Source organism: Tupaia chinensis, unplaced genomic scaffold (assembly GCF_000334495.1).
Source record: "Tupaia chinensis unplaced genomic scaffold, TupChi_1.0 Scaffold000117_2, whole genome shotgun sequence".
In the NCBI taxonomy this organism is placed as follows: Eukaryota; Metazoa; Chordata; class Mammalia; order Scandentia; family Tupaiidae; genus Tupaia; species Tupaia belangeri.
In genome coordinates, this window is record NW_006159583.1 from 9,825,169 (window position 1) to 9,852,454 (window position 27,286).

General features: G+C 41.4%; 1 protein-coding gene across 1 annotated transcript in view; it reads right to left on the reverse strand.

Annotated features, from left to right (window-relative positions):
* Positions 1–6,575: 6,575 nt before the first annotated feature.
* MAP3K5 (mitogen-activated protein kinase kinase kinase 5) overlaps positions 6,576–27,286 on the reverse strand; it is a gene marked incomplete at its 5' end in the record, with an annotated part of 263,294 nt that continues 242,583 nt past the window's right edge. Inside the window, 5 exons of the mRNA XM_027770250.1 lie at positions 6,576–7,325; positions 8,781–8,857; positions 10,241–10,353; positions 12,673–12,785; positions 20,632–20,872. Coding sequence (XP_027626051.1) covers positions 7,265–7,325; positions 8,781–8,857; positions 10,241–10,353; positions 12,673–12,785; positions 20,632–20,872 — 605 coding nt within the window. The remainder of the gene's footprint in view (positions 7,326–8,780; positions 8,858–10,240; positions 10,354–12,672; positions 12,786–20,631; positions 20,873–27,286) is intronic.

Sequence of the window (27,286 nt, forward strand, 5' to 3'; positions counted from 1 at the left end):
CCGCTGGAGGAGCAGCCGGCAGAGCCCAGCACCTCCGCCTGGAGCTTCCGGCCGCCGCTGCAGTCCCGAAACCGTTCCTGGAAGCTTGGTGACTCTCCTTTGGTCCTGGGACGAGGGGCGGTCCGAGATCAGTAGGCGTGGGCATCCGGACGCTCTATTCCCGTCTTGAACTCTGGAGCAGCCAGGTCGGTTCCGGCTTCGCGCGGACTGGAGTTCATGGTGACAACCTTTTTGCTGATGCCACGTGGGGAGCCGAAGTACACGGACTGGATTCCACGTTGGGATCCGGTGACGAGCTGCACTTTAGGACGGCACTGGTGGTGACCCTGTCTTTTTCCCAGGCCCTCACAGCTGATGGACCCCAGGAAACACAAATTGGTGAAACTTGGGCCGACCGTTGACGCTTTTCTTATTCTTGGTTTCGGATTAGTAAACTACCTTGTGACTTCTGGCTTGCTAGGGAAGACCAGACAAAAGGCAACAGGAAATGTTTTTTTTTTTTTTAAAAGGAACAGATTATTAGTATAGGGGAAATCAACTTCTGTCCTAACTGGCAAATGGACGATAAGTAACAAAATGCTGAGAGAAAAAAAAAATAGTAGTACATAAATGGAAACATAAGGAACAAAATCAAGCAGGGACCAGCTCTGCCTGGTTACACAGAAACGCACTCCCACACAGACCCTGGGTTGACTGAACAGCAAGCTCAGAAGTTTAAAAACCTCTGGAAGACTTCAGCAGTATCTACTGGACACGCAGGAGTGACTGAGAACAATGTTAAATTTCTTGCTGGGGTGACAGTTCTCTCGTGATCCCTGCATGCAAAACCTGCACTCTGAGCTGAGGAGTACACTATTTTTATATGGTTTGTTGGTTTTTTAGTTGATCAGGTAGAGGTTTTGCTAAGGGACACTTCTGCTTGGTCTATGGTTTTTCCATAGTGCCATTTCTAGTTTGGAATAAGCAAACTGATCATTTAGCAATAGGATAGACCTTATTCACATTCACATCAGTCTTATTAGACTTCTAATTAATAAAAAGCACCAAGTGGACAAATGTAGTTTTAGATCGCAGCAAATATGCTTTACTACATTTTAAAAAACCAAAGTTAAAGATACTTTGCTTTGAACATAAGAGATTCTCTTAGCTGAATTTAAATTTATTTGCAAGAACCCTGGAAAAAGGTGGTGATGGATTTCAACCTTTAATTAACTACCTATTTAAGTGAACCAGTGAATTCTTTGACCAAAATAAGGGACTTAGTGATGTTTACATGTTTTGTTTCATTTGATTTGATGTGCGCGTCTCTGCTCTTCCATTCTTTGGATAACTTATGTTTCAGTCTGCCCTAAGTTAAACAAAAATAAATGCAATAATGAACACATCAAAATCCTGCACTTAGGCCCTGCACAGACTATGTGTTCCAAAACTAACGTGGCGTCTGTAACTGGAGGGCTGTCGAGTGACTATGAGGAGAATGGGTGACATCTGGTAAATGTCAAACACCATAACGTACTTCACTTGGAACATGGAGCCATCTGTGTCGAGCTCCTGCATCCATCTCAAAATCTCCAAATCTTCATGATTTCCTTTTCCAGGAGAGGAGCAAGACTTCCTGACATCCTGGCTTCCCTCCTGCCTCCTTTGAAACCTCAGTTCTGGGACCAGCAGTTAGCGTAATGGCTATGTCACTAGACTCCCACATAGTCAACGGTGGTTCAAGTCCTGGACCCAGTGGCTTAAACTCACACTGGGCGTGTGTGCGTGTGTGCCCAAGATCCTGAGAGGAGAAGGGATTGCGGTGTGGCCATCCCCCCTGGGGGGTGATTTCTCGCTTTCTGTCTATCTGTCTCTGTCTGGTGAGCACACGTGCCCTATAGCAAAAACCTCTCAAAAAAACAAAAACAAAAACAAAACAAAACAAAACAAAACAAAAACCTCAGTTCTTTCCCCTCAACCCAGGGGTTCTACCCCAACAAACACATCCAAAACTCTGATGCTAATGATTTCTTCCCTTGGCTTTCCACCTTCCCCAATCTATTGTCAAGCCTTTTCTTCCTGGAAGGTAGTAAAAGTGTGGATTCTGGTTCCATTACTGTCTTTGTTGCTACTGTTGTTAAAGAATTATTTTAATTTTATTCATTGTCATTATTTAATTTAATTTTAATTTTTTTAAATTAAAATTTTTAATTGACTTGAACTATGGTCAGTCATGTGGGAGTCCAGCCACACCAACCACCATGGTACCTGCAGCCCCGCATTATTGTGGGTTTTTTTTTTTAAAGCTTTACAATTTTCCTTGTTTATCTGTAAAAACTTCCCAAGCCACAAAATCTTATTACTTCTTTTTAATCTAGCTTTTCCCTAGATTCTGCAGCACTTGATCCATTAATCATGTTTCTCTTTGTCCACCGTGGCCTGATTTTGCTCATCCTTGTGGCCAATCTCTCCTTTGCTGACCTAGATTCCCCCTCACTCCTAGTCCCTCCTGATTTCTTCACCATCCCCAAACCTTAGGCTCGTCTTTCTATCTCTACTGTCTCTCAGAGAGACAAAATTGTTTACTATTAACTCCATCCAGGTGACTTCCAAATTTAGAATATACACCCTTGACCTCAGTCCTGATTTAAACCAATACATTCACAATGGTCTCTGCATAATTCTAATCTTGTCACAAAGCCCTGCTGTTAACTCAGCATGTTCCAAACCACCCTCCCCCCACACTTTCCTGTTCTTGAATTCTTATACCCCTAGCCTCCAAATCTTAAAGTCATATTTATGCCACCCTCTCAATTCCTACTGCTCTGACTGGACCTTCATTCACATCTGAGACAGTCTCTTAACTGCTTTGTCCATTATTATTGGGGGGGGGGGGGTTCCAATTTTTTTTTTTTTTTTTTTTTTTCCTTTTATGGGAGTGAGAAAGAGACAAGCACTTTCAAGAGGGTCTTCACCATGATCCCTTCTCTCCAGCTTTCTAGCTAGCCAGGACCCACACCAAACATGTACAGGCCAACTGGGAAACCAAACCTGTGAAGTTCAGTGTGGCTCGAGCAGCACATTACCACTGCATCACAGAGCAGGCCTTGCTTTGTTCGGTTTGTCTCCTCTAATTTACTTCATACAACTTCACCAGATAAATCTTATAGTACAGAATCACTCTACAAATCTCCTTTGCTCAGAAAGCTTTATTAGATTCCTCGTTTTGTTCATAACTTAATATGAACTCTACTTCCTCTCTTGACCACCCCCAGTCAGACCCTGAGCTCTCTCCAAACCCATTTTCCACATTTCACCTCTGTAACTCATATTTCCAGCCAATGTAGCTGTTCACTTTCTCCAGAATACCTCTTGAATCCTTGCTTTCTAGCTTTACTTCTACGTGCTCTCTTCCCAAAGTGACTTCCATGGTCCTAAAATGTAACAACAGTTCCCTCCAAGGCCCAGGTTACCATCTACCTTCTCCATGAAGTCTGTTCCACTTGCTCTGGTTCCCAGCAGACCTGTCCTTTGAAATGTCCCAGGAGTTGCTGGGCTTGCCTCTTGTTCAGCCTTTAATATAGACCAAGTATGATTTATTGCAAATTTATCTCTTCGATGTGATGCATATATTTGGTGGAAGAGACTTTATCTTTGATTTCTCTATAGGGTGTCAATAAAGTCTGGAGCCATCAGTTATTTGACTTGTTGACAGGTTACAGATGCCCTTGACGACACCATTGCCCACATTCTGACCTTGCTGGACTTCCTGCAAATAGTAGGCATTCAAGTGGGTTAACAATAATTCCTCATTGCCAAACTCCTAGGTGGTGGCCTAGATAATAAGTGAAACAAAGTATGCAGTGACAGAATTTGGAGAAAGAGATCAGAATTAGAAGGAAACACTGGATCTACTTTTTCCAATAAATTCCGGGTTTGTTTCTCTTAAAACACTGCTGCCATCACCCCGTATAAGTTCTACCCCATGTGTGCAGGCTCAGTTCCAGGCCTTCACTTCTCTGGGAAATTTTTCTTGACCTTCTCTGAGGTAACCAAAGCACTTACTACACCACTGTTGTTTCTGCTTTGTTTTGATTCCACCTCTGACATTGACCTTGAGGAGCAAGAAGAGTGTCTTATTTATGCACTACAGTATGTCCATCCTGGTAAGTATCATAATCCCTTGGAATGAATATGCGATTAACAATAGGCATTGTCTTAGTACTTACTATATGCTAAGCATTGTACTAAGCACTTGACCTGCATTTTCTTTTTTTTTTTAAATAGAATTCTTTTTTATTTAACTTTATTTATTTGTTTGTTTTTATTTGACCAGAGGGACAGAATGAGAGAGAAAGGGAAAATGAGAAAGCAAGACCTGTCAGGTCCAGGACTTGAACTACGGTCAGCAATGTGGGAGTCCAGTGCTCCCAACCACCATGCCACCTGCTGGCCCCAACCTGCATTGACTTATTTAAATCTTGCAACAACCCTATGAGGAAGGTACATCTTTTCCCGCTTTCATAAAGGAGAAAAATGAGATTGGATGAGGCTAATTAATTTGCCCATGGTCACAAGTGACCATTTTTGTTCAGGCCTAGTATGTACGATAGCTTCTTGTTACACCAAATGAACAATGAATAGAATGATCTTGCTACTACGTCTATGGAATGGGTTCTTCATTTTCTCTTCAGGTGTCACTTGAAATAAAGAGGTGGGTTAAATGTCCTGTGGAGCTTTTAAAAGAGTGTCTAGGAACCAGCAGGTGGCATGGTGGTTAAGGGTGCTGGAAGTCCACATGGCCAACCACAGTTCTCGTCCCGAACCTGGTGGCTTGCTTCTCACTTTCCCTCCCTCTCTCTGTCCTTCTCTAATCAAACTGGAAAATAATACTTAAAAAAAAAAAAAAAAGGTATCTGGTCCCAATTCAGACCAATAGAAAACATTTTCTGAGGTGGTGTTGTCAATATTTTTTTTAAGTGTCCAGATCATGTTAATATGAAGGTAGGCTAAGAATCACTGATCTACATTGATGCTAAAAGCCTTTCAAGTACAAGCCTTTCATGAACTTTCATCCATAATGGAACTGCTACCTTTTGTGCCTATGACCCGGAATGGAGACAAAAGCTTCATAATACTGGCTGGGGAATGTATTAGGGATATATTAGAGATAGGGGAGGAGGAAAATCCCAAAGAAAGACATCAGGATCATTGAAGAGTTGGTTGAAGATGGGTAGTTTGATTTTTCATATGATGTAAAAGAAACCATTGGAATTGGTGAGATGAATTATGGCTTAATAAAGAGGTTACCCTGTGTTTCAGTATGAATTAAATGACATTGAATTCTTTGAAATTTCTACACAGGATGCAAGATGCAACTCCCTATCCTCTAAATTAGAGTGTAAAAAAGGGTTCACTGTGTTGTAAGTATCTGATGAGGAAAAAAAAAAAAAAGTGAGAATGCTTTGTATACTGTAAGGTAATATAAAATGTATTATACCTTGATTTTCACATAGAATAAAGATGATTTAAAGATGTTTTGCCAAAGACTCATATATGGGTTAAGTCCTGATACATGTACAAATGTTATTTTTATTTTGCTGCATAATAAACAGGTTCCTCTGTAGTTAAGAAATTTGTTTGTCCCATTTATCCTTCTTAGAGGTTCAGATTTCATCCTATTAATGTGGTTGGGCTGGTAAAACTATGGTATTAGGGCCAACCAGGTGGCATGGTGGTTAAGGTAGCTAGATCCCATATAGCTGACTGTGTGATTCAAGTCTTGGACCCGATGGCTTGAAAAACATACCAAGCACATATGTGCGCATGCCCAAAATCCCGAGAGGAGAATGGGGAGAAAGGATTGCAGTATTATCCCCACTGGAAGGTGCTTTTCCCCTTTCTCTCTCAATCTCCCTCTGGTGAGCACATGTGCTCTATAACAAATTTAAAGAAAAATGGTATTCATCTTAAAAATACTTCCCCCAGGGGACCAGCAGTTGGCTCAATGGCTATGTCGTTGGACTCCCATGTAGTCAACTGTGGTTTGAGTCCCAGACCCAGTGGCTTAAACTCACACTGGGCGCGTGTGCATGTGTGCCCAAGATCCTGAGAGGAGAATGGAGGAGAAGGGATTGTGGCGTGGCCATCCCCCTGGGGGGGGGTGATTTCTCACTTTCTGTCTCTCTGTCTCTCTCTGTCTTTCTGGCAAGCACACGCTCCCTATAGCAAAAACCTCTCCAAAAAAAAAAAAAATAGTTCCCCCCAAATATAAGAAGTAAAATGGTGGAGATAGAAAATGCAGTGTTTTCCATTAAGATGTTTTTTGCCAGCCCCTTAAGTTACACAGTAGTCATTAAAGATTACTTTGGGCATTGAGAAAAACACACCAATTTTCCTTCTTTCTTTTTTTCTTTACCTTCTTTCTTATCCCTCTGTTGCCCTCAAAAACAACCTAGATATCAGTTCTTTGACTGCTTCAATAGATGACAGATTCTACTTAATGTTATTGCTGAAGAAATAACTGGCAACTTAACATAATAGTTTATCTAGCTGGTCAACACAAAACAAGAATTCCTTAGAATTTATCAAAACAGTGAGTTGAGAGTCTTTTTACTTTTCAGAGTAAGTATGACACAACGAATAGCTTTAGAACAAGCTAACATTATTACTATGATTCAGGCATGTGCAACTGGTACAGTTCAGTAGTACATAAATGACTCAGACAAATGTACTATGGGCCAGAAACTTAAGTTACAAAATATAGTCAATATTACAATGAATATAGATAGGTAAAAACTGTTGCTTTCAGATTCCACACACTTAAAAAAAAAAACATAAACTTTATACAATAAAACTATGCATTTCTACTCAGATTATTAGGGCATATTACAAACACACATAAGCATAAAAAGTTATGGTCACATTTGGTTTCGTTCCAGTGGTGCACAATCACGTGAAATGTCATATCTGTTTCCTGTGAAGTAGACGTTTGGCTGAAGTGCAAGAGCTGCTGAGTTAAAAATATATCCATAAAAATGTTTAGGCTAAAATAATCCTACACATTAGAACTCTTAATGTATAGGGTTATTTTGAAGTCCTTACGAATTATAGAAATAGAAGCAGTTAGGAAATTTCAGTGTGTTTTCTCTGTTTTCTAACATGAGTAAACAAATACTGGATTTAAAGTGCAGCTTTTTCCCTCCTCTCCCTTCGATTCTCCCTCTCCCAAGAAGATTGGTTCTGTACTAATTTTTAGAATCTCCACCGAAGAGTAAAGTGAATGTCAAGTCTGTTTGTCTCGAAAGTCAACAATGGCCTTCCACAGTGTGCACAGCATACCGCCCCTGTTTAAAGACAGAAGAACATGGTGAAGAGAACATTTCAGTTGAGGTTTTGCCCTTGAAACAGAAAAGTGACTTCTTAGCTTTCAGCGGCTCTGGTCAGAACATGAAGATCCCAAAGTCCTATCAGTCATTATATATTCTTTTGGTATATATTTTCTCATAATCCTTCCATTTCTTTCCCTTCCACTCCCACAAACTGCCAGGCCCCAAAACTTCTTTTAAAATGTCTGCCATTTTTAAAGTGTGTCTTTATAAATGTGGGTGAAATAGTTATACAGATGCCTGACCTGGTAGAGAAATCTACTTACTATAAGAAATAATTGGGTCAGGCCCACAGGGAGCCAGATCCCATCTGGCTATCAACAGTTTGATTCCCAACTCTGGCAGCTTGAAAAACATACCAGGTGCATGTATATGTATGCCTTTAAATCCTGAAGAGATAGAGAAATAGAGGAGAAGGGATTGTGCATGACCATGACCCATTTGGGGGTAGAGGGATGTTTTCTCCCTCTCTCTCTCTGAGGGCACTGACCCTCTCTGGCAATTAAAAAAAAAAGAGAGAGAAATTACGGGTTGGTCCCACAACTTAATCACTAAGTGATTACGATTCCACATGGCCTACTTGCTGTTCAAATCCCAGTGGCTTGAAAAACACAGTGGGTATGTGTGTATGTGTGCCTCAGATCCTGGAAGGATGGAGAAATGAAGAAGGGATTGTGGTGTGACTTGCTTTCTCCCTCCCCTTCCCTTTCTATCTGTCTTTCTCTGGTGAGCACACATACCTTCTAACAAAATAGAAAAAAATAGGAATTGTAACAGATTACCAGGCATCTAGATGACAAGCTGGCACCCCATCCTAATATTTTTGATAAGGCATAATCATAAACTAAATCAGAGCATTTGTTGAAGAAAACTTTAGAAGTTCTGTATGATCTTAGTCTGCATATTGTTCACAAAAATGTCTCCCATTGATTTTCACTTACTGATATAAAAATTGGTTACTGGAGCATCTCTAAATTGCCTGGTCCAGCTAACTCAGTTTTGTCAGAGCAGCTGAGCCAGAGTTCTGCCCAGGACTGTGGAGCCAGTTAAGAGACTCAGCCAGGGGACCAGCAGTTAGTGTAATGGCTATGTCGCTGGACTCTCACGTAGTCGACCGCGGTTCGAGTCCCAGACCCAGTGGCTTAAACTCACGCCGGGCGCGTGTGCGTGCGTGCCCAAGATCCCGAGAGGAGAATGGAGGAGAAGGGATTGCGGCGTGGCCATCCCCCCTGGTGGGTGATTTCTCGCTTACTGTCTCTATGTCTCTCTCTGTCTGACTGGCAAGTGCACGTGCCCTATAGCAAAAAAACTCTCAAAAAATAAAAAAAAAGAGACTCAGCCAGGGCAGGAGGCTGGGCATCTTAATCTCAGCCCAGTGCTCTCTCCATGATGGGAACAGAAAGCAAGTGGTACCTTAGTCTCAGGCACTTTAGATCATCACGTGTCACATAGTAGAGAACATCCACTAGTGTGTAATCCTCAGCCAGAAACTGTAGAGAAGTAAAACATGCGCAAAAGTAAGATGTTTCATATACCTTTAAAAAATAGCAAACTCTACAATATAAACATTTGGCAGTAATTAAAAAAATCCACAAACACAATCTTCTGGCGTCATTAGGAGAAAGGCCTCCCTAATTCAAAGTAATTACAAAGAAATGCATCCATCAGACTTCCAAATGTATAATATAAGGATTACACGGGACATGAATTCTGAATGGTCTTCTCATGAAAGATAAGACTTGTAATTACATCTGCTGCACATAGGCAAATGTTTGTAGTTAAGAGGTTTGGCTCTATGTTAGCTTTGTTTTTTCTCACGTAGATGAAAACGTTTCTGGAAAGGTATTGGATATGTTTAATCTCTGCATTTATTTTTTTGCAGCTAATAAAAGGTACTTTGCCATAATTGACTGTGAAATTGGAGTCCTGCATTTAAACTGAGGTTTTTCATTTTAAGCCAAATAAAAAGGGCTATGATTTCCTGGATCATCAATGACTAGTCCTTAATTGTGATTTGAGTCTAAGTTACAGGGATCGACATTATGAAGAACTTAATTGGATGAATTCTTTTCCTTAGAGAAGAAAGTTGTTTAAATTTATCCAGCAGTAACTTGTTAAATGAAGATTTCTAAGAAGATCCTAAATTTTATTTAGTAGTCCAATGAATGATCAAGTCAAGGGGGAAAATATCATGAGTTATTTTAAAAAATTTAAATATAAAACTGAATTCAATGTTCTATATTAAGAGACTCTACAAAAAATATAGCCTCTTTGTATGGGTTTACATTTGCAGTCATAAACATAGTTCTATTCATGCTCATTTTAAGGAACAGAGAGGCAGTAGGTTATCTATAGATAGAACATGGATTGTATAGAAAATATTTCTGACATAAGGTCACCAACTAGCTCTAGTTTATTAAGTAATAATAAATAGCTGCTGCCCCTTGGAACCTAATAATGTTGCAAGAGAATTAAACATTTAACAAATGGAAAAGAAGTAGAAATAAAACGTTTTTCTTTTAAGTCAGTCTTGACTCTCCCACTCATCCTTATCATCGATTCAAAAACACACAAGAAATGCTTAAGGGTTCTGAACCACAAAGCTTTCAGTGCCTTGTCTTTGCACAAATTACACCACCACCCTGAAATGATCTTCCCCTGCTGTCTAATACCCCCACCAAAGCATGCATGCAGTTGACCTACTTTATCTGGAATTATCTCAGTATCCTCTGCCTACCCTCTTCTATGAGCCTCAGGAAGACAGGGTTGGGTCTGATTGGTTCATCCATATATCCCTTGGGGATAGAATGGTGCCTGGCAAACGTTATGACATAAAGTGAAAGAATACTTGTCCCACAGATAGTTTTCCTTACCCGACTTATAGTGTCTTCATCAGCTCCATTTTCTCTCAGCCAGTCAGTAAGTTCAGAATCCTCAGTATTTGTGCGAGGAGAATTTAGGTGACACACTGGTACCCCAGGAATATCTACAACAGAATTTTGGGGAAATAATCTTAGCTTTACCTAAAAGAGGTTGGTTATGTGAGATTCTCATAGTTAATGGACATTTACAGATACTTCAAGAGGTTCTGTCCTATCAGATGTTAATAGCAACAACTGGATTGTCATAATAAATGATAACATTGGGTTGTCAGAAAAGTCATGATGTGGGCTAGCAGGTGGCATAGTGGTTAAGGCGCTGGACTCCCACATGGCTGACTGCGGTTCAGTCCTGGACCCTGCGACTTGAAACTCATGCTGGGTATGTGTGCATGTGCGCCCAAAGTACTGAGAAGAGAATGGAGGAGAAGGGATTGCGGCATGGCCATTCCCTTTGGGGAGTGATTTCTCGCTTTCTGTCTCTCTGTTGCTCTGGCAAACGTATGTAAGCAATAGCAAAAAAACTCTAAAGAAAAAAGAAAAGTCATGACACATTTTTGCATAGAAAAACATAAAAATTGTGTCATGTTTTCCAACAACCCAATACAGATAAGACTCAGACTTGTTAGTTTACAAGTAAATACAAATAATAACATAATACTCCCACTTCATATCAATTTTATAATTTCTACATCAACTTGTACTTTATGTTTTCAATGCAACAAAATTGAACACAATTAACCAAATAATTGTAATTATCTCTGTTCCATCATTTGCAATAATGTGGAATAGCAATAATTAGAAAAAAACAACTGTGAATTTTTTTCCTCTAAATTGGCTATCTTTCACCCCCAATTTCTCACAGGACAGAGTCAGATTTTCAGCTTATGAACTTTGAAGTTTTACTATTGCTATATCTTTATTGTACTTAAGCCCCTTCAAATTATAAGGGGAAAAAACAAGCCAGGATACACAGATTACAAAAGCAAAAAATGACAAAACATTATATTATTTATACTAGTAATCTCATTGTGATATCTCTCTTTTTTTTTTTTTTTTTTACTAAGTTTTGCCATAGACACATATACTTGCTGGAGGGAGAGAGACAGAGAGAGAGAGAAAGTGAGAACTCATATCCTGGGGGGTTGGCCACACCACAGTCCCTTCTCTTTTTGGGATTTGGGCACACACACGCACACACACACACCCCCACAACACCCCCCCAAAATATTTCTTTTTTTTTTTTTTTTTGAGAGATTTTCACTGTAGGGCGCGTCCGCTCGCCAGACAGACAGAGAGAGACATAGAGACAGAAAGCGAGAAATCACCCCCCAGGGGGGATGGTCACGCCGCAATCCCTTCTCCTCCATTCTCCTCTCGGGATCTTGGGCACGCATGCACACGCGCCTGGCGTGAGTTTTAAGCCACCGGGTCCGGGACACGAACCGCGGTCGACTACGTGGGAATCCAGCGACATAGCCATTACGCTAACTGCTGGTTCCCCACACCCAGAATATTTCTCAAGCTGCCTGGTTTGAGTCTCAAACCACACAATTGGTCATATGGGATGTGTACCACCTGCTAACCTCTCATTGTGAAATCTGTAAAAATAAATTAAAAGTAAAGGAGTGGAAAGCCCTATTTATCTAAATAAAATATAATTTCAAGAAAAGACACCTATAAATAATTTATTTTTACTGCACTTAGATGAGTTCATTACAGTTAAGAACTACATGCCTTTTTTTTTTTTTAAGTTTTTTGCTACAGGGCATGTGAACTCGCAAGAAAGACAGAGACAGAGAGATAGACAGCGAGAAATCACCCCCCAGGGGTGATGGCCACACCGCAATCCTTTATCCTCCATTCTCCTCTTGGGATCTTGGGCATGCACGCACACGCGCCTGGCGTGAGTTCAAGCCACTGGGTTTGGGACTTCAATCGCAGTTGACTACATGGGAGTTCAGCAACATAGCCATTACGTCAACTGCTGGTCCCAAGATAATTATTTTTTAAAATTTTTTGAGGTTTTTGCTATAGGGTGCATTCGCTCGCCAGACAGACAGAGAGAGACAGAGAGATAAAAAGCGAGAAATCACCCCCCAGAGGGGATTGCCACGCCTCAATCCCTTCTCCTCCATTCTCCTCTGGGGATCTTGAGCATGCACACACACGCGCCCGGCGTGAGTTTAAGCCACCGGGTCCAGGACTTGAACCGTGGTTGACTATGTGGGAGTCCAGCGACATAGCCATTACGCTAACTGCTGGTCCCAAGAATTATGTGCTTTTTAAAAGCAATTTCTGCTTGTAATTGTGGTGCAAATGGTAGATGCTGACTAAGCCATGAAATAAAACTGCCTTTTGACTTTCTCTGCTTTTGGGGGCAGACTTCTTGAACAGTGTTATTTTAAAATTTTCTAACTATTTACCTATTGGTTGTGACTTAAGCTTCAGATGTTTAATTTCTTGGTCTTTTTCTTCAATAGCTTGATGAAGGAGTGCTTGTAATTCTCTCTCTTTCCGAACCAATTCTTCTAGTAATCTGCAGAAAAAAAGTTATATTGGTTGACAGGATAATAAAGCTGGAGCTGAAACAGAGCGATCTTTCTAGACATAAGCTTCTTGAACTATAATGAGCATAAACTGATTTTACTGAAATAAAGTTTATGACCCAGTAGCTCTTGGGTAGGATCTGAGGCTGCATTTCTTTTCCTTTTTCTGCCATCAGACATATGTGCTCTCCAGAGAGAGATAAAGAGAAAGAAAGTGAGAAATCATTCTCCCGGGAAAGGGGGGATGGCCATGAGGCAATCTTTCTCCTCCATTCTCCTTTCAGGATTTTGGGCATGCACACACATGTGCCTGGCTTGATTTTCAAGCCACTGGATCCTGGACTCGAACCAGGGTTGGATGTGTGGGAATCCAGTGCCTTAATCACCACGCCACCTCAGGTGATACTAAGGTTGCAAGTCCACAGTCCACTTGTTGAGTAGCAAACCTCTGAACACTCTGCTTACAGATAAGAATTCAAAACCTCCATCCCAGATTGGCTGTCAAAATCTTCAGAGATGTTGTCCTATTGTTTCTTTTAATGACCATAAATGCCAATAATACAAATATGAGATACTGACAGGCCTATAGTTTATAGGGATGGCCCCTTATCAAGACAAGTTGGTAAATATGGATAATATCCTAATCAGTTCAAAGTAGAAAGGGGAACCAGCATATGGCACAATGATTACATCCCTGTACTCCCATGGGGTTGACTATGGTTCAAATCCTAGACCCAGTAGCTTCAAACTCACGCTGTGCGCATGGGTGTGCATGCCCAAGATCCTGGGTGGAGAATGGAGGAGAGGGGATTGCTTTGTGGCCATCCCCTGGGGAAGTGATTTCTCGTTTTTGGTTTCTGTCTCTCTGGTGAGCACACATACCCTATAGCAAAAATCTCTCAAAAAAAAAAAAAATTCAGAAAGGTAATCACTTTCCTTAAACTATTAAGATTTGCAAAATTGGGACCAGCAATTGGTGTAATGGCTATGTCACTGGACTCCTATGTAGTCAAACATGGTTCAAGTCCCAGACCCGGTGGCTTATACTAATGCCGGGCGCATGCACATGTGTGCCCAAGATCCCGAGAGGAGACAGGAGAAGAAGGGATTGCAGGAGGAGAAGGGATTGCTGTGTGGCCAACCCTCTCAGAAGGTGATTTCTCCCTTTCTGTCTCTCTGTCTTTCTGAAGAGTACACGTGCCCTATAGCAAAAATCTCTCACAAAAAAAAAAAATAAAAAAAATAAAAAAAAGATTTGCAAAATAGCAATAGGTAAGGTTGCCCAATGTACCTGGCACATAACAAGTGCTAGATGAATATTAATGGTTCCTGCTGCAATTATGGTCACTACTATTACCCTTCTCATTTCCTTTTTTTTCTTTTTCTGGTAATTTTCCTAGAGGGTGTGTGCATTCACCAGAGAGAGAGAGAGAGAGAGAGCACCCCCCAGGGAGGTGGCTACACCACAGGCTCTTCTCCTCCAGCCTCCTCTCAGGATTTCGGGCATTCATACACACTTACTCCGTGGTGGGAATCCAGTGCCTTAATCACCACGCCACCTCAGGTGATACTAAGGTTGCAAGTCCACAGTCCACTTGTTGAGTAGCAAACCTCTGAACACTCTGCTTACAGATAAGAATTCAAAACCTCCATCCCAGATTGGCTGTCAAAATCTTCAGAGATGTTGTCCTATTGTTTCTTTTAATGACCATAAATGCCAATAATACAAATATGAGATACTGACAGGCCTATAGTTTATAGGGATGGCCCCTTATCAAGACAAGTTGGTAAATATGGATAATATCCTAATCAGTTCAAAGTAGAAAGGGGAACCAGCATATGGCACAATGATTACATCCCTGTACTCCCATGGGGTTGACTATGGTTCAAATCCTAGACCCAGTAGCTTCAAACTCACGCTGTGCGCATGGGTGTGCATGCCCAAGATCCTGGGTGGAGAATGGAGGAGAGGGGATTGCTTTGTGGCCATCCCCTGGGGAAGTGATTTCTCGTTTTTGGTTTCTGTCTCTCTGGTGAGCACACATACCCTATAGCAAAAATCTCTCAAAAAAAAAAAAAATTCAGAAAGGTAATCACTTTCCTTAAACTATTAAGATTTGCAAAATTGGGACCAGCAATTGGTGTAATGGCTATGTCACTGGACTCCTATGTAGTCAAACATGGTTCAAGTCCCAGACCCGGTGGCTTATACTAATGCCGGGCGCATGCACATGTGTGCCCAAGATCCCGAGAGGAGACAGGAGAAGAAGGGATTGCAGGAGGAGAAGGGATTGCTGTGTGGCCAACCCTCTCAGAAGGTGATTTCTCCCTTTCTGTCTCTCTGTCTTTCTGAAGAGTACACGTGCCCTATAGCAAAAATCTCTCACAAAAAAAAAAAATAAAAAAAATAAAAAAAAGATTTGCAAAATAGCAATAGGTAAGGTTGCCCAATGTACCTGGCACATAACAAGTGCTAGATGAATATTAATGGTTCCTGCTGCAATTATGGTCACTACTATTACCCTTCTCATTTCCTTTTTTTTCTTTTTCTGGTAATTTTCCTAGAGGGTGTGTGCATTCACCAGAGAGAGAGAGAGAGAGAGAGCACCCCCCAGGGAGGTGGCTACACCACAGGCTCTTCTCCTCCAGCCTCCTCTCAGGATTTCGGGCATTCATACACACTTACTCCGTGTGTTTTTCAAGCCATTGGGTCTGGGATCTGAACCATGCATTCAGCCATGTGGGATCTAGCTGCCTCAACCACCGTGCTATGGCTGGTCCAGTCCTCTCACTTGTAAGAGGAGAGGTATAAGATGGGTAAATTGATAGCTATGTCCTGGCACATTCAATTCCTAGTTGGCATCTGATGCAGTCTCCAAAGCAATAAGGAAAAATTGTGATATTCATACCATAGTTCTTACCCAGGGAATGTTCACTAACTGAGAGCCAATTGGTAACTAACACACCAGGTCTTGGAGAAAATTTCCAAGTTATGAAGAGAAATGCTCTAATTTCTTATGTAAGTATTGATGAGTAACTGAGATTCAGAATTATAATTATTTTAAATATATAGTAATTAATGAGATCATTATGATAAATCACTGCATACCATATAGCAATGTAGGATAATACTCATAATAAGTTGTCTTTTTTTCCACTTTCTGAGTGTAGATATGTTTAACTCAGGATCACGTTCCACCCGCAAGTTTGTTTCTGCTTCAGCTGACATGCTGTGAGGGCGGCAGGTACAATGAAAGACAGACCTGGCCTTGTATCCTGGGTTAGCCACACACTTCCTGTGTCAGTCTTGGAAAAATTACCTAGTGCCTCTGGGTGTTAAGTTTTCTCATTTGTAAAAAGGAAAAGTAAAATCCTTTAGGGAAGGATTGATGTGAGCATTCAGTAATACAGTTTAGGTGAAGTACCAACGAATAATGCCTGGCCTTTAATCAGTGCTATTCTGGTGCAGCTTCGGGCCTTGGCCGAGAGCCCTCCCAGGGTTCCACACTCAGCAGGGGTCCTCCACTGACCCTCAAGCTCCTCTCTATTATACCACATAAAGATGAGGCCCTTAAGTAGGAGAAGGGCTCATCGTAGAGCAGGTAGCCTAGGTGCGACAAGAGTAAAACACATGCGAGGCGGAGAAGGTGATTTGAGGAAGAGAGGGTAACAATGACAGCTGCAGAGTGAACACGGTGCATAGTTAGCTGCATTAGGCGACACGAATTGAAAGCAAGAGGAAGAAGCAGAAGGTGAGAGGGAGACTGTCATCTATTCCAACAGGAAGGATATTCAAAACAATGAACAGCAAGCGCAGATGAAGTCTTCACTTGGCAATTTTTGGACTAGTATATATTTTTGTCTTCCTTGCTAATGTACATGTGTGGAAGAGTGATGGCAAATACTTCATTGCTTCCTCAAGAGCACTATGACGTTTTCTAGAATTTATCCTATTTTATCTAGGCTGCATCGTTCCTTCTTGTCTTTAAATTCAGAAATTAACATAAGAAGCACAGTGTTGACAGGTCAGCTCAATTTATCCAGAATCTGACTTGAAAAATGATTTATCTTAAAGGTATAGCCTATCCATCAAATTTATTTTACTTTGTGTTCAGTAATACCAAAAAAGTATGAAAAGGATCTGCCATGAGGTCTTTTTTTTGTTTGTTTTTTTCTTTGTTCTTCTTCACTCTTGGGCAGGAGTGTTGAGATAGGTTGGTGGATAATTCCAGAATTGCAGGATCAGGAAATTAGATAACAAATTAACACCTTTTAAGTTAGGTTTTCACAATGTCTCTGCATCTTCTAGTGTGAATTGAATTTTCAGAACACTTTATGTAAGCATATATTTAAAGAGAGAAAACATACATTCGAAAGCCATGTTATTTTCTGCCATTTAGTATTATCAATGACCTGATAGTTAAAAGCTGGATAAACCTGATTTACCCTCACCAGTGATCATCCCAAGTATTATAAACTTAAAACCTTAACTAGGAGAGCTACAACATTTCCTAACAACACACTAATATTTCTTCCAGATTCATTGTGCAATGTGTATGTGCTTCTATATGTCACGTTAATATTCAGCTGAAAATGACAAGGAGCAATACAGTCAGTTGCTCAGTACTTGCACTAAAGCAGCTGCCCTTTCTTCAAATCATGCACAGAGAAAATGTGCCTCATCTCACTTTTCTGAGGGTGATGGAGGAGCTGTTAAAGGTATTACTGAAAAAGGAAACAAGAGGCTAATGATCCTATAGACTTCACAGATTCAAATGTAAGTATGCAGGGGCTGGATGGTGGGTGCTTTGTGAGGCTGACCCACATGGGAGGTGCTGGGTTTGAGTCCAGAGACCTTCCTGAGTACGCCAGGCATACGTGGCCCGTGATCCAGGGCTGGCTGATGCGAGGAGTGGATCACAGCGTGAAAACCCTGGAGGAGTGTTCTCTCTCCATCTGTCTCTTGTTCTGTCACTTACAGAAGAAATATATAAATAAACTTTAAAAAATGTAAATATAGAGATAAAAAACATAAACGTGTGAGCTGTTGTGAAAAATGCAGTTCTGTACTAATGTAATAAGGAAATGTGCAAATCCTACTCTTTTCAACAGAGACAAACAGATGGAGAAGCAGGCCCTCAGCTAGGACCAGGAGACCCTCAGAAGATAAATGTGAAGATATGAAGAAAGAAGTGGGAGAAGAGCAGCCCTTGGGGATTACAGATGGTGCTGGCACGGTGGACAGAGGGCGGTTCCAGGATGGTGAGCACAAGGCCAACTAATGGTCTGTGGAGAAAAGGAAAGAGAGGACATATCCAGCTGCAGTAGAAGAGGTGGATCCTATTGACATAGCCAGGGTGTGTAGACAGAAAGCTTCATGGCCAGAGAAGCAGCTAGACCAGCTCTTCAGTAAATAAAGTAGCTTTAATGTCTATGTAATATTGACCAGAAGCCACGGGTGGGGAGGGCTGGACAAAACCAGTCACGAGTAGAGAGGTTTCCTCCTCTAGAGATCACAGTAGGGATCCAAAAAACAATTTCACTAGGGATTGGGAGGTGGAGAGTTAACTAAAGAGGTGTAAATAAAGTTCACACTATAATGGGTGGGGTCTTAGAAGGTTCATTCTTTTATTTCTTTTATGAAAGATAGAGGCCGAGAAATGGGCATCCCGAATGGGGTCTTCACGTGACGGTGCACCCATTTTCAGCTGGCCTCGATCATGGGCACCCACTTGTGCAACCACAGTGCTTGCACCTGGAATGCTCGGGAAGGTCCCGAGATGCAAAATCAGAACCTTTGTCATGTGGGTCATGTTGACGCAACACCACCACCTGGCTCTTACCTTTGGACACTTGTTTGAGAAAGGGAGGAGCAATGAGGGACACCAAGGTTTAGATGAAATCTCAGAAAGGACCCAAATTCTTGCCACTAAATAGTAGAAATGGCAAGTAAAGAGCTGGGTTTTAGAGGATAAGACCGTGGTACGGAGGTCAGAGAGCCAATTTCCTTTTATTTTATTTATTTATTTATTTATTTTGGAGAGATTTTTGCTATAGGGCGCATGCGCTTGCCAGACAGAGAGAGACATAGAGACAGAAAGCGAGAAATTACCTTCCGGGGTGATTTCTCGCCGCAATCCCTTCTCCTCCATTCTCCTCTCAGGATCTTGGGCACGCACGCACATGCACCAGGCGTGAGTTTTAAGCCACCGGGTCCAGGACGCGAACTGTGGTCAACTACGTGGGAGTCCAGCGACATAGCCATTACACTAACTGCTGGTTCCCAATTTCCCTTTATTATTAAAAAGGATTTCTGTCTCAGGCTGGATCTGTAGCCTGCTGCTGGTTAAGGAAGCTAGATCCCATAGGGCTGGCATGTGGTGAATCCCAGCCTGGCAGCTTGGAAAACATGCCAGGCATCTGTGCGTATGCCCCAAATCCCAATGGGATAGATAAATGGAGGACTGTTGGCATGGCCATGCCCCCATTGAGAAGTGCTTTTCCCCTCTTTCTCTTTCTCCTTGGCAAGCATATACGGCCTTTAGCAATTAAAAAAAAAAATGTCTCTGCAAATCACAAAAGAATATATTTAGTCATGGAATGCGAACTCATGCTTCTGCACACAGGATGAGCTTTGCACTACTTATACTAAGGTTGCTATTCAAACTTAACTTTAAAACCCTAAACTTATGATTAGAAATAAGATCTTTTTCATCTCCCTGGTAAACAACTAGGATGTTCAACTAAAGTTTCTAAATATTTGAACAACTTTTATTGGCTCGCTCAAAAATAAATAAATAAATAAATAAACGTTGTCACTAAAAACCCACAGTCATAAAGTCAGCTTCCCACATGTCAACTGCAGCCAGCACAGGAAGCTGTAAATCATAACGATTCGGACCTTGAACCGTGCCAACATCTGTGAAGAACAGGAAACATCAACTGTTCTCTAATAACCTGCTTATGTGGGTTCTACACTACCAAATTCTCAAAGATAAATTAAATTGCACATATGTCACAGTATATTAAAAAGAACACACTCATGAATGTAATAAACTATCATCCTTTCTGTTTGTTTAATTGCCATAGGGCACATGTGCTCACCAGAGAGAGAGAGAAAGGAGAGAATAAGAGAGAGAAAGAGAGCCAGAAAGAAAAAGCACCCACTTAGGGGGCTTGGTCATGCCAAAATCTTTTCTCCATTTCTCCATTCTGTCCGATTTTGGCCACGTATGCACATGTGCCCAGTGTTTTTCCAGTTGCTAGGGCCAGGATTTGAACCTTGCTCTGCCATGTACAATACAGCTTCCTTAACTATTAAGACTTAACCACAGGGCTGGCCCAACTATCATCCTTTCAAGGTTCTAAAATGCAAAGCTTTAGCACCATAGTTTTGTCCCCTCAAGTACAGAGATCCACCTTTCCTAAAAGAACTTGGTATTACAACTCCTAGGCTTTCCAGAACGTGGGCTTTATGTTCTGTCTTCCAGCTATCTGTCGGAAAGTACACACTGCTCTGAGTCTGCTTCCAAGACAATCTGTGAGGGTACAACTAAGTCACTCTGAAAATCTCAGTGCACTTGCAGATAAAGTAGCAAAGAAATGGTGCCGAGGAAGGTTTGACTTAGTAGAGACAGAAAGTGATATCTAACAAAAAAGACTAAAATAAACCTGTCTTGTTTTATAAAGAATGACATTTTTTATTGAAGTTAAATTAATGGGATAAAGGCACATATTTTGCATTTTCTGTGACCAAATTTTTAAAGTACATCAAAAACACATGGACTCTTAGAAAAGTAAGAAAAAGAAACCAACTCAGGTCAGCATGGGACTTACCTATTTGTTTCTATTTTCATCCTTCCAAGCTGTACGTTCAGTGATCGGTGAGCACTCTGGGAATCGTGCGATACAGTAGAACTGAGTGTGCTCACCCCTGAGGTAGCCACGGCATCTTCAATGACAGCTTGAGGTCTTCGGACAGTTTGATTGGAAGGCTGTTCCTCGTGGTCATCTATATCCAGGTCTTCTTGATCCGCGGTGTCACTCTCAGATGCAATGCTAAAATGTGGCCTCAGTTCTGTTTGGCATAATTTCAAAAACATTACTAAAATATAATTACTTTTGGGCCAGCTCCTGGCATAGTGGTAAAGGCAGCTGGATCCCACATGGCTGAGTATGAGTCCCAAACCTGGAGGCTTGAAAAACACACTGGGCGCATGCACATACATGCCCAAAATCCCAAGAGAAAAATGAAGGTGAAGTGATTGTGATATGGCATCCCCACTGAGAGGGATGCTTTCTCACTCCTCTTCTGCCCCTGTCTCTATATATATTCAATTTTTTAACAGTTTTTTTGTGTTTGTTTGGCTTTTTTTGGTGTGTTTTTCTTTTTGCTTTAGGGTGCGTGGGCTTGCCAGCAAGAGATAGAGACACTGAAAGGGAAAGTGAAAAACCACTCCCCAGGTGGTATGGCCATGCCATAATCCCGTCTCCTCCATTCTTTCTCCGGGGATCTTGAGCACGCACGCACATACACCCACTATGATTTTCAAGCCACCGGGTCTACAGCTCAAACTGCAGTTCTCCATGTGTGAGTCCAGTGACATAACCACTACACCATCTACTGGCCTATATATAATCAATTACTTAACATATGAACATCAGCCATCCGCTATCAATAAGATACGGATTTCAAACTGCTTTTCCAAAAGTGAGGACTAATTTAGATTTTTTTTTGAATTTGACAAATTCATCAGCTATATAACCTATCTGCACATAAGATACATGGAGAAAAGACTAAAATCTAAACGATAATGATGTAAAAAAAAACCTACTGAAATATAAAAATTATTCCTACAAGTGAAATTTATTTTTAGATCATATAATGTCTGGCAAGTATTAACTTGCTTAGAAATAAGGAAAAAGATACATAGAGATGATATTAAAAAAAGTAAGTATGCAGAATGGTTTTTGCCTATAACATTCAAAATACCGGGCTTGATCTGAGTGTGTACCCTACTCTAATTTGTTGACTAGCCATTGAAAATTTTTTTAAGTATTATTTATTTTATTTATTACTTTTTAGTTTGAACACAGAGTGGGAAAGCAAGAAAACAAGGCTCCAGGTCTGGGACTCAAACCATAGTCAGCCATGTGGGAGTTCAGTGCCTTAACCACCACACCACTTGCTGGCCCCACCATTGAAATTTCAAGGGCAAAAAGTTGCTTGCACTATATAACATGAGTGCATCTGCATGTCACTTTAGGTCTTGAACGACATCCTCCCATAGAAGGAGCATTATAAATTGTGATGAGGCCTTCAAATTGTCCCACACAAAGGAATTATACTCCTAACTGAAGTGAAATCAGGGTGGAAGGAATACTGGATCTTGACTCCACATGTTGTGACCCAAGGAACTGTTATTGGATTATAGAACACACTGAGAATTTGATGAAAGTCACCTAAGTCTCCCCAGAAAAAAACACATATTCATACATTTTGCCTGGATTTCCTGCTTATGTCCAGATTTTGCTTAGATGGCCTGGAACTGCATATTCTGAAGCCCGAACCACAAGTTAACAGGCCCTGTCTGGAGGACAGGAGTCCAGTGATAGCGATGGGAGGCCGCAACCCACCACAGCCACTCAGGCAAGATACCAAGGGCCTGTGAAACAAGCCTCCAAGTAACTTGTCTGTCTTTATCTGACTTGACCTGCATACAGTATTTTCCTCTAAAGCTTTGGCTGCTGCTTCTCCAGAGGGCTTTTTTGTTTTTAGTTTTTGCCATAGGGTGTGTGCATTCACCGGAGAGAGACAGAGAGAGGGAAAGCAAGAAATCACCCCCCGAAGAGATGGCCACACTGCAATCCCTTCTCCTCCATCTCCTGTCGGAATTTTGGGTACTGACACATATGTGCCAGGCATGATTTTCAAGTCACTGGGTCTGGGACTGGAACTTTGGTTGGCCACATGGGAATCCAGCATCTTAACTACTATGCCACTTGCTGGTCCCTAGAGCCTTTTAGCCTACTACCTATCCTTTTACAAGCTGGAACCTGGAATACTGTCTGTCTTTTTTTTTTTTTTTTTTTTTTTTAATATTTCTACTTGCTCTCTAGACTGATTCAACTCTAAGAAGCTTGGGACCAGCAGTTAGCGTAACGGCTATGTCACTGAGCTACCATGTAGTCAACCACGGTTCAAGTCCCGGATCCAGTGGCTTGAACTCATGCTGGGTACGTGTGCTTGCGTGCCCAAGATCCCAAGAGGAGAATGGAGGAGAAGGGTGGCCATCCCCCTCCTTGGGGGTTATTTCTCACTTTCCATCTCTCTTTTTGGTGAGCACATGTGCCCTATAACAAACAAACCAAAAAACCTCTAAAAAAAAAAAAAAGAAGCTTCAGTATTTCTAATGCATGTTTGATGAACTCCGTATTTTTATCCCAATCCTGTTATACTCAGAACCGCTTAGAAATTCCTGTTTGGTGGGCACCTCCAATGCAACTTCTAAAGAGAACTTATTATCTTTTGCTTATAATAAAATTCAGTGTCCTTCTTCAAGGCCAGATTTATGTAGCCTTGGTTTCCTTTATCTCTCAAAATTTAAAAATATTTGTACTGTGGTTAAAAATATATGACATAAAAATATACCTTCCAACACTTCTAAGTGTCTACTTCAGTAGTATTATTGTATTCACATGACTGTGCAACCAGTCTCCAGAACTTTTTCACTGTGCAAGACTGCAACACTACATTCATCAACTTCCCATTTTCTACTCCCCAGCCTCTGGAAACTACCATTCTACTTTCTCTTTCTATGAATATGACTACTCTAAATACCTCATACATGTGAAATCATAGGAGGACATTTTGAAAAGTTTATGGAAAAATAAAACTAAAGTCTCAGTTTACTTTAATTAAAAAGATTGAAATCCATGCATAGTTTTTCATAATAAACTTTTTGAATATCCTGTATATAGTCTTTATCATTTTGTGACTGGGTTATTTCACTAGCATAATGTCCTCCAGGTTCCATCCTTGCTGCTGCATGTGACAGAATTCCCTTCCTTTGCAAAGTTGAATACTATTCCATTGTATGGATAGACCACATTTGATTTATCTATCCATGTATTCATGGACACTTGAAAGGCTTCCACCTGTTGGCTGGATCATAAGGTAATTATATTGGTAATTTTTTGAGGAACCTCCATATTTGGTATAGGCAGTAGGGGTGCTCCTGTGTGATGCTGGAGGCCATATAGTAAGGTTCCAGATTCATGTCCCGAGTCTACCTGAGCATGCTGGATGCACCTTGAGCGCACCTATAATCCTGTCTGGTTGCAGAGTGTGGAGGAGTCCAGCATGAGGATTCTGTCAAGAGGGTGAACCTTTGTCTCTCTCACTCATGCAATAACTGTTTTTTTTTTTTTTGAGAGGTTTTTGCTATAGGGCGCGTGCGCTCGCCAGACAGACAGAGAGAGACAGAGAGACAGAACACGAGAAATCACCCCCTAGGGGGGATGGCAACGCCACAATCCCTTCTCCTCCATTCTCCTCTCGAGATCTTGGGCATGCACGCACACGCGCCCAGCATTGAGTTTTAAGCCACTGGGTACGGGACGCGAACCGTGGTCGACTACGTGGGAGTCCAGGGACATAGCCATTACGCTAACTGCTGGTCCGATCATGCAATAATTGTTTTAAAAATTCACTAGAGGGTACATGTGCTTACAGGAAGGGATAGGGGAGAGATAGATTGAGAGAGAGGAGAAAGCACCTTCTATGGGGAATGGTTTCTCTGCAATCCCTTCTCCTCCATTGCTCCTTTTGGGTTTTGGGTACACATTGTTCATGCACTCTGTGTTTCTTAAGCCACTAGGCCTGGGGCTCAACCATCAATGGGCCAGGTGAGATCCAGCCACATTAACTACAATGGCACCACCTAGCACATGAAATAAATTTTTAAAAATTATTGTTTACACATGAAATATGCCTACATTCTCAGTTCTGTCTAGCTCAGCGCCACTGTCAGGGTCTCTATGCTCAGCATTTTTCCTTTTGGTCACCCACAGCTAGACTGTATTTAAGGAGTAACAACAGGGGCCAGCGGGTGGCATGGTGGTTAACGTGTTGGACTCTTACATGGCTGACTGAGGTTTGAGTCCCAAACCTGGTAGCTTGCTTTCTCACGTTCCCTCTCTTTTTCTTTCTTGAACTCTTTCTGTCTCTCTGGTGAGCATGTGTGCTCCTTAGCAAATTAAAAAATAATAATAATAAAGATAAATAAAATTAAACAAATAATTCTTTTTTTTTTTTTAAAGCAGTAACAACAGATATTTAATGCTGCCAATCAGCTAAAGGATGATTCTTTTTTTTTTTTTTGGAGAGGTTTTTGCTATAGGGTGCATGCGCTTGCCAGACAGACAGAGACAGAGAGACAGAAAGCAAGAAATCACCCCTTAGGGGAGATGGCCATGCCGCAATCCCTTCTCCATTTTCCTCTCGGGATCTTGGGCACGCACACACACGCGCCTGGTGTGAGTTTAAGCCACCGGGTCCGGGACTCAAACGGCAGTCGGCCACGTGGGGGTCCAGCGACATTGCCATTATGCTAACTGCTGGTCCCTAAAGGATGATTCTTCATGATGAGTCAGAAAAAACACTTTTCAGTGGTTTGCACTGAATTCCTTATTCTGTATACTCTTTTTGGAAAAAATAAGATTGAATCATTTTTTTAAAATCTTTTATTTTGAAACAATTTTAGAGTAACAGAAGAGTTGCAAAAATATTATAAAGCATCCCTGTATACTCCTTAGCAGCTTTCCCTAGCTTAACATCTTATATGCCTGTGGCACTTTCATCAAAACCAGGAAATGAACACTTATACTATTAATAACTAATCAGGGCTTATTCAAATTTCACCAGTCTTCTTATTGATGTCCCTTTTCTGACTCAGGAACCCTCACTGCACTTAGCGGTCATTTCGCCTCAGTCTGCCAGTCTGTGTCAAGTAGTCTTTCTCTCTCATGACCTTCACCTTCTGAGGAGTACTGGTAGATATTTTGTGCAATGTTCTTCATTTTTGGTCCATCTGATGTCTTGGCATGATTAGATTGAGTCTATGCATTTTTTGGCATGAGTGCCACAGAAGTGCATTACGTTAGAAGGTATGTGGGGTTGATGTGTCTCATTCCCTGGCGACACAAACCTTGATCATTTGTTGAGGGGATGTCTGCCAGGTTCTGCCACAGCGAAGTTACTGTCTTGCCTTTGGAGCTGGTAAATATCTTGTAAGTAGATACTTTAAAATCATTTGAATACCCTGTTTCTGGGCTGGCCCCATAATGCAGCAGTAAAGGGAGCCAGATCCCACACGCCCAATCATAGTTCACATCTGAGCCCCAGCAGTTTGAAAAACGGCCACGCATGTGAGCGTGGGTGCCCCAAATCCTGGCCGGATGAAGAAATGCAGGAAAAACGATTGTGGTATGACTAACCCCAATGAGGAATTCTCCCTCTTGCAAGCACATGGACCCTTTGGCAATTTTTTTTATAATTCTGTTTTTCAGCACTCTTTCTTCTTTTCTTTCTCTCTCCTTTTTATTTTTTTAGTTTTTTTATTTGCTACAGCATGCACTTGCCAGAGAGAGAGGAAGATAGGACAGGGAAAGTGAGAAATGGGATGGCCACGTTGCAATCCCTGCTCCTCCATTCTCCTATTGGGATTTGGGCACACATGTGCCTGGCATGTTTTTCAAGCTGTTGAGCCAGGATTTGAACCATGCTGTTGGCCATGTGTGATCCGGCCACGTTAACCACCACATCACCTGCTGGCCCTTTCATTTCTCTTTTGCCTGCTAATTTTAGCCACCATTGATGGTCCTTGCTTGTCATCATTACTGTGGTGACTGCCCAATGCCAATTTTCAATTTCCTTATCCCCACTACGTTTATAAATTGGAATTCTATTACAACGAAGAGTGGACCCCGCTTTTCCAAACACTTATTTGCCTGTATCAAGATGGACTCATGAGGTATAACCCAATGCTGTCATTGTTTTATTTCTATTTCTGAAATGTTCCAGCTTGGACTGTTGGGAACTCCAGGTTGTCTCCAGCGTCCTTTCAATGAGCCTACATCCTTTCTGGACACTTCCTTACTTTCTGGCACCACAACACGTTCCAGGCACAGCTTGTCTTTCCTCTGTCCCAGTCTTGGAATCAACCACTTCTCCAAAGAGCCTTGATTTTGTTTATTGGAATACGGTGCCTAGAAACCCAGATCTGGGTCATCTCAGCAGACAAATGTAGGAAATTGGTGTCCTAATGATGACATGCTTTTAAATCTCTTCTTGACTTTAGCATGTCTTTTGAAATTCGGTAGGTTCATTGTAGTATTTTATTATCTAAAAGGAATTTTGATTGGGAACATCTGAAACAATCATTTGTTAATGTAGTTTCTTTGTATATTAATTGCATAGCAAAATTTTCAG